This window comes from Trachymyrmex cornetzi, unplaced genomic scaffold (genome assembly GCF_001594075.2).
Source record: "Trachymyrmex cornetzi isolate Tcor2-1 unplaced genomic scaffold, Tcor1.1 scaffold117, whole genome shotgun sequence".
Lineage (NCBI taxonomy): Eukaryota > Metazoa > Arthropoda > Insecta > Hymenoptera > Formicidae > Trachymyrmex > Trachymyrmex cornetzi.
The window spans coordinates 1,920,086-1,931,230 of NW_017295730.1; the positions used below are offsets into that span (position 1 = coordinate 1,920,086).

Sequence of the window (11,145 nt, forward strand, 5' to 3'; positions counted from 1 at the left end):
GCCTATTTACCGGTAGACACGTCGCAAACACATAACTCCGAGGAGTTGTTGCTGACTGCGATTTTCGTGCAAGCGCGCGTGTGTGTGCGTGATGGTAGCGTGCACTGCATCCGATCGAGTTCCTTGTTCGAGTAGACGGAAAGAAGACTTCCCGTACATCCACTTCTCCAGCGGCATTGACGTCCGTTCACGTGAACTTCCACGATCGCGGCGAAGTTGCTCCGTTTTCTTGTTGAAGATTTTCGGGTACAAGCCTGTATCGCGCGACACACGCATTTTGAACGATGTTCTAACACAGCGAGAAAAGTTAACGGACACGGATCGGAAAAAAGCCTCCGTCACACAATGGAGAATGTACTCCATTGTTGTAGTAAGTTGGTCCGGCAACTTTCAAGTTAATCAACCTGGCATTAGCAACTTCCTATCTCTTATCGTCTTACGTTTCTAAAGTTTCTATAGAAGAGGAAATCGGGAGGGTTACATTCAGAAGATTATATACTGTCTATCAATTTTGGCATTTCCGAAAAACAGTTTCTCTTAAGAACATATTTTTTTGTAAAGTAATATACTATTAAGGACGATTTACACGGAGCGACTTTATTCGCTTTCAGCAAACGTCTTAGAGCTTCTTTTGACGCTGCTAAAGTTGCCCAGCTATTCGTTTGACCATCAGCGACCACTCGATACTGCGACTTCAAAATTTTAGACACTTTAGCGAATAAAAAAAAAACAATTGTATGAGAAAAGCTTTCATCTGCGAGAAAATTCGTTGATGAATTAATGATGTCATTAGCCGCTGCCGAAAGCGAGTAAAGTCGCTCCATGTAAATCGCCCTTTAGATATCACAGAAGCAATCGCAACTCAATCCCTTTCATATTTATTACATAATTTATTGGATTAGATATCACTTCAATTTGGCAATCTGTGAGTGATTTATTCTTAATGGACTGTTGAACTAACTTGCTAAATCTTTATATCTGCATTGCTGAAGAGGACTCCAAAGAAATTCGAAACGTACAATCAAGTTGGAATAAAGATGACCTAATAAAATCATCCTTTTCGCAAAATAAAAAAAGCTTATGACATTACTAACCGCGTTGTACTCTCCATTAGCCTTAAATTCCTATTTACTTTTTCCAATCCTTTGTGAGTTAAATCATATTTTTATTTTCAACTTCCATGTGTATCAAAATGTAAATCAATCAGTTTCTGTTATTGAATTGCTTAATTCCAAAATAAACAACATACATATTAATATATGCACTTGATAAATAATAAACTAAATTTAAATAAATTTTAATACAGTTCTTAAGTTAAATTATTTACTCCATTATTTCAGTTAAATAACAACATATTAAAAAGGATCAATGATTTACTTAATCTCGTAAAACGAATGTTAATAATTGTTTGTTGATGTCTGCTGAATAATTGATTGTGTACTTACTTTTTCTAATTTACACATAATATTTTAAAATTAAGCATTTGCATATTATATATAAATACGAAAAAAGGAGCATGTTGGAAATAAAAAGCAAACAAGTATATACGTACATAGAAAATATATCAAATTATTACAAATGAAAATTTATATATACTCTCATAATCATAACGTAACACCAAAAATTAAGCATAAAAGAAAATGTATGTAATTGTTGTTTGCATGCCTGTCAACGTAAAGAACAAAAAGTCTTTTATTACACTCTTAGAACATTAAAGTCTTTTAAGGTTCCTTAAGACTAATGGATCGGAAAAGCAGCACGTTTCAGGATTTTACGTAAATCTTACGACACAGCTATAGAAGGGTTTCGATCAACTTTGACGCCATTAGAGGGGAATAGCTGTTACTGTCTTTCGAGAAGCTTAATGCGCGCTTTGACTTATTGTCGGAAGAGGCATCTAAGAGGCTATAGTTCGAAATTCGCGTTTAAACTGTAAGATTAAAGTACAAATTCGAAGGTGCTTTAAAATATTAATGATGATCGCGGCTATTACCTGGTAGTCATAGTGATGGAAGAGAAAGAGGTGATTTTCGTAATATTCCTTGCAGACCTCGATATAAAATTAAGATTGCCATTAAACGATCACGATGATGATGCAATCCGAGCGATTGTTGTGGATTTCGGCAATATCTTCGACCGTAAACGCGAGAAGCTTTATGTCTTCCTTTGAGTTCCGTTACGCCAATGATGGCACGACGGAGGCCGATAATACTAATCCGCTAATCGACAGTCGTTGGGCCCTGGCATCAGCAGCAGTTGCCGATGGTATCGCGGGAAATTTACGAGCAACGGATTTCGATAATGGTCGATCCGATTCGTAGACATCTCCATTCTCTTGACCTAATTACGGACATATATGCGAAGGATCGATAAAAACCGCTATAGGCGAAAAACACTTTTTCTATCAGCCTTTGTTAAGCGAAACATCGTGTGCAGATCCTGAGAGCGAAAGCGCAAAAAAAATCGAAGCATAGCTCGAGTTGTTGGCTGACACCGTCAGAGACGTGAGCTTTAAATTATCGTGAAGAACGTTCAAGTTAAAGTGCCTATCGAAGAGTCCAGATCTCCATATGTCGATACCGTAATATTTTAACCGAGATAGCAGAGAATGGAAAACTCGATCCATTAGCTTTAACTTCACCGACATTTCCGTCACGTTTAAATCACGCATTCGTTTAAAAAGTGTTTCGTCTAAAGATTTTTTTAACTTACAAAATTCTTTTTCAAACAATTCGATAAAAATTTGATTTGTACAATATTTGTAAAATATTTTATTGCTCCGAATAAGTCTCGCGAAACTTTTAACACGGATACACTGTTAAATTTATAATGTAAAGTTATATACACAATTTGAGTTATTTTTAATCATTTATATATTACCAGTAACAAATAGAGGAGATTAATATAGTTGAAACGAAATGGCGGGAACGTGTTTTATTACGACTTTCTTGCATTTCATTTAAATATCTCGTTCGTCTTGAACAAAGTTTAATTATATACATGACGATAAGGCAGAAAATACACCTAACTCTCCGTCTACAATCCAGATTTTTTTTGGCACAAGCGAAATTTCATTCCCAAATTTACTTTTATTTTTGCTCAAATTTTAAATTTTGTTAAATAAAAATTTTAACATTAGACTTAAAAAACCTATTTGGAAATGTAAAACAGAGATGTTACAAAAGTAAGTCTGAATTTTGTATAAAAGTCAGAATAGAAAAGTCTAGAACAGTAAAAAAAAGTTGAACTCGACAGGAAAAGACAGATTGCAGAGAAAAGGAGTAAAATTATGACTGCAGATTGAAGGTTAATATTTTAATCTAGTTTAATGTTCGAGTCAAGAGACGCAATTTTGTCAGATAGATTGCCAGCAAAAACGCGGCATGCATTTTCCCTCTCTGAATGTCGCGATATACACAATACCTTTGCAATTACACGTGTGGTGCAAGAGATCCTGGCATAGATATTCCGTCGGTTGGAATTATAGACGTGAGATCGTGATAAAGACCGCCGAGAAGCAGGTAGAATTGTATATTTCGCTCGAGAGGAAAAGCTTGAGAAAAGACCGACCAACAGCGCAGCTTTTCGCAAAGCGAAGAGATTAAAAAAGTGCTAGCGAGGCTAAGTATAAAACAGAGAGACGCGTTTCTTAAGTAAAAATCCTGCTTCTTACAGACGCGAACGAGAATTTATGACTGTTTATGGAGCGCAATAAGTTATACGCGAAGATACGAACGAGCATCACTTTACGTTTTGTGAAATATTCCGGCCTAGTTTATAGTCTCGCGCTAACATAGTGAATATGTTTTGCATTGTATCAATAAATACTTCGTTGCAGACTGGACCGCAGTGTCGAGAATGATGGTGTGCACAACGAGCGAATCAACAGCGACTTCGTGATTGTCCGAAGGCGCGAGAGAATACGCGCAATAATAAAAATCAATGGTTCCCGCGGTCAGCTTGTCTGCATTTTTCTGCCGCTTGCAACCATTCTACGTGCGTCGTTACATAATTCTACGTTACTGCATTGCTGCAGTCGACGACTATGCTCTCTTGCAACGAAAGGCTATCCAACTTACTGAATCGAAAATGGGTAGCCTTATATTATAGTCTATATTCGCATAACTTTGGACTTTATCCCCACAGTCATACGAAATATGACTTTCGGAATAAAGTCCAAAGTTACGCGACATACGAGGTTGGATTCATAAATTTTACGTGCATTTTTGAAAAATTCGAAAGAAGATAAATGAAACACGATTTAGACTTGTAATCAGTAATGTGCGTTTTTTCGTTCTCGACAATGTGTTACCATGTGGAATTTATTGCTAACATTTTTTTCAATTTATTTATGGTGACAATGACAAATGGTATCGTAATACAGATAGACATGCATGAATCTATGGATTGTTGTAAAAGAAACAGAAGCTGCCATGTGATTAAAAATACAGAAATATCTTGAAAAAGTTAATCAAATAAATCCCGCAAATAAAACATTGAAAATCTATTACAATAATGTATTATGTATTGTATATTACGTATTTTAAATTTTAAAAAATGTAGAAGTTCTACTATAGTTACATAATGTAAAAAAATCAATCGGTAGGATTGAATTTTCAATTTATAATCAGTTTCAATTCTGTTTATTTTAAGAAGGGATATCTCACTTTAAGAAGACAATATTAATTTTAATAATTGAGATATCCAGATTTAAATAAGTTTCGTAACTTTTGTCTAAAAACTTAAATTGGGGCGACGTCAATGAAAATATTTTTCAACATTTTTGAACATTTTCAGAATTTATTTTCAAATATTATCTTATTAGTGATGCTCTATTTTATTAGCTTTAAGAAAATATTACAAATTTTATCCAAATAATTTTGCATTTATTTAATATTTTGTCTTTATTGTAAATGATACAACTTTTTCAAAAAAAAAAAAAAGTTATTCTCGTAGAGAAGTTAAAGTTTCTTACAATGTATTTCATTGGCGTCAGATTACATCTATAGTTCGTACAAAACGATACACGATGATTTGAGATGTGAGTCTACCAACGATAAAAGCCGAAAAGATGATAGTCGAACTCACCGGACTGTGCCCTGTGCGCGGGTATGACGGGGGCGGGCGGCAATCCGGGGATGCTGCAAAGCGTCTGTCGACTACCGTACTTACTCCTGCAGTGACACGGCGTGGTGGGCGTCGTCAGCCCCTCGTTGTCCCTGACGGCAGTGATCACCGAGATCTCGTCGAGTTCATGCCCGCTGTCGTAATGGCACAGTCTCGTCGCGCTGGTGCTGGCCCCGCCACCCCCGACGCCGCTATCTTCCCCGGCACCGGCGTCGGAACGACCGCCGCCGGTGCCCCTGCCCCCGGTCCGGCCCCTAAGCGACTGCACCAGTCGCTTGGCGCCTGAAGACATTCCACGGAGGTGATCCAGCCTTCCGGTCTTCGTTTCCTCTTGTCCTAGCCAAAACCGCCCGAGTACACGCCCGGGGATGTCCACCTAAAAATTGCACGCTTGTAATCGTTGAGCTATGATGGTATTAAATTGCTGTGTAAGTTGTGTCTGCTAGTGCAAACAGGATTTCCAAAGTTCCAGTTTCCGTAGACATCGTGTATTTGAGATCGTATTGTATTGCCAGCGAGATCTATGATCATTTTTCGTTTTTCTTTGTATTCTTCCAGGATTTATTTTTATGTCTATAGCAAGGAATTTTGCAAACGTTGAAACACGCACACTCTTTGTGTGTTCTACAAATGATTTTACTGTATCTATTTTATTAAATCATATTATGTTATTAAAATATTATAATATTGTAACTCTGAATTTAAGTAAACTGTAATTTATATTTTATTATTGTATTTCGACTATATTATTAATGTGCGCACGATTTCAATACTAAAAATACCGAGTGGTCATTATTGATCGTTTCTATTTTTATATTACATTTTTTTGTGTAAAAAATAGGATATTGAAATTTTTAACTTTTTAATATTATATCTATATAGATGAAATATTTGGGTTTTCATCACTTTATTTATCTTTATAGTAATTTATTTGCTTGGTCCTTTTAGGCCCGATTTTACCAATGTAAGATTAACTTTAATCTCGGTTTATTACTTACTTTTTATCTTATTTCAGTTCACAGAATCAGAAAAAGATAAAAATAAATTAAACCAAGATTAAAGTTAATCTATATAGAAATGGACATCAGAGAATAAAAAACATTAGTATTTCTAGTGTTAATTTTCACAATTTCTTTCAGATACTGGACACAATTTATGCAGCAATTTAATACAAATGAATTTACTATATTATAACATTTACAATAATCACACAATCGATAAATAATCTAAATTGTAATTAACAGACTACTGAACGGTCCGTCTGACCATACGAAGCTATATCTACTTGTCGCGCCAAACAGAGTATGGCTATGAATGATTGCTTTGAGAAACAAATCACTCACACAAGATTGAAATTCACCGGTTTGCCTGAAGCTACGTAATAGTTTGGCTTGTGCAGAATAAAAATTTGGCCATTTTTAGCTCCGACAGACATTTATGATAAATGATCAGTCGGACACATACATCTCCTTTGGTCTCTACCTTTTCATCTTATCGATTTTAACTAGAAAGAAGCAAAGCGCTGTGCTTAAAAGAATGTGATAACTTTGATAATACATGATAGATTGCCTTTCATCTTCGCATTCATGTATCGTGCTTTGAAGAGAAAAAAACATACTATAACGTATGAAATATTTCGCATGTCGATAAAAATGTTTAAAATTATTATAACTCATTGTCAGAAGTAGATGGAGATAAAAATGTAAAAGTTATAATGAAAACAAAAAATTTAATAGAATATTTTGGTACGTTAATATATATAGGTAGCTGTTTATATGTTAAACGATATATTCTTGTTTATGGAAGCAAAGTACAACGACGATCTTCGGAGAGATTATTGGGATTAAAGTCCAGATGCGAAAGGTCTTCATCTCTAGGTCGTTTCTCACACAATACATAAGACACAATACTTAAGCTGGATGGTGAAGATAAGAGAGAAGGGCGATGATACCTCTCTATTTGATATAATATAATACGGGGGAAAAATTGAAATAAATTGAACATAAACATTTATTTAAAGGATAGATTTATGAAAAATACTATTTGAAATAAATATTTTGCGTAGTAAATATAAAAAAAGACAAATAATGTTAATGTTAATAAATAGTAAATACTATTATATTTACTATTATATATACTACGCAAAATACTCGAAATATTTTTATAAGCGCATCCTTTAAATAAATATCTATTGAATCTACTGTTTCAATTATTTCCCTACACTGAAAATATCTATTATTTGAATACTATGAAAATATTTACTATTTTTTCCATTATTTTCCCTAGCACTCCACAAATGTAACATACTCACCACGTGGTGATGCCGCCCCGCAGTGGTAGCTCTGCTCTCTGCTGACTACGTGTACCGCCAACGGTAACGCCGCGCACGATCGCGACCGGTGTCACCGAGCGTAGCACATGATCGCTTTCTCTTGATCCTCGGCACGATTTCGATCCGGCACGCGGGCCACGCGTCTTTCTGGCACTCCGCTTTCGTGCTCCGGTTCCGCGCTACCGATTGTTATTCGAGCCGCTCGAGCGTTCGTACGCACCGACAAGAAGAGCAGCGACGACGGCCGACCACCGAAGAGGGTCGCACGACGATCGGCGGCATGCCAAGTGACGCCCGTCGAGCACGTCCTGCACGTCCTGCACGTCGCTTCCGGCACCGATCGCTTGACAGGCTAACGATCACTGTGCGTCGCGATCGTGATGGTGGCGACGGCACGCGTACACTTTTTGCGAACGGTAATCGATAGGCGTACGAGGCACGCGTCGCTCGCCCCGCGATCGTCTGCGACTACGATCTCGTCGAGCGACATGCCGCGGTTACGGTCGGCCCGATGGCGCGCGTTCACCGATCGAACCCTCGTCGGCGTCGGCACACTCTACGTACTCTCTCGCCTCTCCGCGATACCGATGACGAACAGGGTCCGTGTACCTCTTTCGCGACCAGGGAAATACCCGGTGGCCCGATATTCACGCCGACAGACCCTCTTTAAGGGACGGCCGACGTGCAACAAGTGTCTCGAGCGACGACACTCGTCTCACGTGCCGCTGCTGCGCTCTCGCCTACTCCACGTTCAACCACTCTCGCTGATACACTCGATACTCCGCGTTCGATCCGACGACGACTGGAGACTCGTCTTCGAAATACGTGGACACAGCGCGACGATATCTGGGGAGAAGAACAGAGAAAACAAAGGTTATTTAACGAACGATGAGTGCCAGTTGGAAAAATACGTTAAAAGATATTAGTTCGTATTGTTTTCACAAATATAGTGATGGGTTTCGAAAGCGTGAGCGGTATTATTCCCGAAGAAAATTGGTACGGGATATTCGTAAACTCTCTGTATGAGGACCGGAAATCTCTCCTTAAGGGCTAAGCGCTCGACGTTGATGGAGAAGTAACGAGCTCGGGATTAGGATATGGCCCGCTCGAAATTGCTAATATCGATTATGCCGAACCTCAAGTTGTACGAAGAGGTTCATACGTTCGTTACACTTAGATTAATCTCAAGGGAACTAGAGCAGCAAATGGGTCGTAACGATCTAACATCTTCAAACATTCAAATTATTCTTAGGCTAGATAGATTCCATACGTATGAGATATGTTTATTATACATTACATAGTTCAAAGTAATAATCAAAATAATATTGTGTCAATAATTACAACTTAGTACAATTATGTTGAGACGAAAGTATGGTCAACAACAACAATAGATTGATCACTTTAAAATGAAATTGAATTAAATGGAGAATCATATATGAAATATGACTTGAGATCCGCTTCGACCAAAAGTGGCTTTTTTCTCTTTCATTTGTTTTTAAACCTTTCTCGGTTTATTTCACTTAATATTGTTTATTAAATTTATATTTTTTTCGATAGTTACTAAAAGATTCTCTTTAAAATTTCTTTTGCGCACTATTCTATACAACTCTACAAGGCTATTTTTAAATTAGTTTTGGATTAACCCATTGATACATGTATGAATCCTGTCGGACGAGATGATGGATGCATCGTGACATTAGCTGTACATACATTTTGCAACCCTGCACATTCTGCAACCCTACCTAGCGGTATGGAGGTACAAATATGGACAGAGGGGTTACGGTAAAGGAGAAAAGGCATTGGACACATATATGAGAATAGAACCAAGCAGTTTGTGGATATGGGGACATTGAACTGTCGCCAACCTGACGTATTATTTTGCTCCCTTATTCTCGTGCACAAGAAAGACAGGGTACTCAATCGTTTGACATCGCGACGCAAAAAAATGCCCCTACGATATTTCACATTACAACACGAGGCGACTTGTTCTCGCAGAAAAGGGATTTCCGCGCCAACGTTTTTCTTCATTTATCACAAGTTTTGTCTAGACGATGTCAAATTGCCAAGATTAAGAAGACGGATACACAAGAGAATTATATATAATATCTTTAAAATTACACACATATTAATGTATTGTTACGATATTTTTATTCGCAGTATTTTGTACTAAGTTACAAGAGATTAGCAATGAATTTGTTGAAATATATCTCGTTTTCTAATGGATGATTGATTTATCATGTTCTACTACTGTGCTATTTCGCTTTCTTATGAAATCGATCGATAAATAATTAACCAGCGAAAGGTGACACTCGACCTTCGAGCAGCGCGTTAAATTGATTCCGCATAACAAAGAACAATGGCTGTCGCATACGGGATGAATATTAGGAGCCCTTGCACAGCATCGGATAAATTATGTAGGCAACGAGAGTCTGGTTTTATTGCCGGCGGGATCGTCGTGCCTCTGCAATCCAGGCGTAAACTCGACGGCTCTCTCATATGGAAATCGTAACTTGAAAGTATAATATGGAAAAAAATATCCGTCGGTGGTCTACGTTACCAGAGCACGTTTGTTTTAGCTTATAAAAATTCCGGTGAGAGTCGAAGTGTATTTATCCCGGCGAAGTATTAAGTCTAGAAAGTACGTTAAAAGTTTACGGGCGTGCTTCGATAAATCATCCGTTAAGACTTTTTTCTTAAAGATTTAGATGGAAATCAAGTAGATCTTAAGCCAATCACTAAATAATGCATAACAGCCAAAGTTTCAGTGCAGTTTTTATAATTTTATATTTTATCAGAGAAACGAGTCACAGAAATTATTTTGTCATAGAAACGAAGATCTAATCGGAAATGAAAGGGACGTTTCTATCTACCGAAGTAAATAGAATTTCAGATGGAAATTAATACGTAATGTGATGCGATGCAATTTGATACAAACCAAAGAAAATAAATATAAATTAACGTTGCACGTTCCATTCAGAATAAATAAACAGTCACGTTCAGAGTAACGCTCTATGGAGCAATCTGTAGTACTTACTGCAGTTTTAAACTCTAATGTCTTAGTTCATGACTTTATGTTAGTGTTTAATCAGAGCGGTGTGTCATTGTGACGTATCACTCCGAATTGCTCTTATGTTTGTAGCTTCATAACGATGCTTAGGAGATTCATCTATCATGGGAGCGACAATGTTGCGCAATTTATAAGGCGCCTATTACAGTACAAATTGCAGGATACTTTAAAAGATATCTTTAAAAAAGATAGCAGTACTTATTAAATTGGATTTATTTTTATTAATTAAATAAATTTTAAAAATTATATCAGAGTGGCTTAATAACATTTCATTTATAGTCATTAATCGATAGTTATGAAATGTCTATAACAAAGCATAATGTATAATTTAAAATTGTCTATAATATTCTGTTTTTGTTACCTTTTTATTTAATTTATTAGCAAGTATTATTCATGCAATATGGTCCAGCTGAAATCTGTTCCGACTTTCTGTCGAAACTCGCCGAAAATAAATCGTATACGATGCATATTCCCACTAAAAATATTCCACAATGAAAACGGGTTATTTGTTTGCAACGACCGTCATAAACTGTACGACTCCATTTCCCTGATATTTTTTCAATTGCGTTTGCGCGCAGTGCGCGCACGAGATCGGTGCAAAACGTGGTGGTTGATCGAT

At 37.0% G+C, this 11,145-nt stretch overlaps 1 protein-coding gene across 1 annotated transcript in view; it reads right to left on the reverse strand.

Annotated features, from left to right (window-relative positions):
• The window catches only part of LOC108765957 (cyclic nucleotide-gated cation channel alpha-3), a 184,650-nt gene extending 177,069 nt beyond the window's left edge, over positions 1 to 7,581 (reverse strand). Inside the window, exons 1-2 of the mRNA XM_018514906.1 lie at positions 7,439 to 7,581; positions 5,089 to 5,503 (exon numbers count right to left, since the gene is read on the reverse strand). Of these exons, the coding sequence (XP_018370408.1) occupies positions 5,089 to 5,419 (331 nt within the window). The 5' untranslated portion in view covers positions 5,420 to 5,503; positions 7,439 to 7,581. The remainder of the gene's footprint in view (positions 1 to 5,088; positions 5,504 to 7,438) is intronic.
• Between the last annotated feature and the right edge of the window lie 3,564 nt (positions 7,582 to 11,145).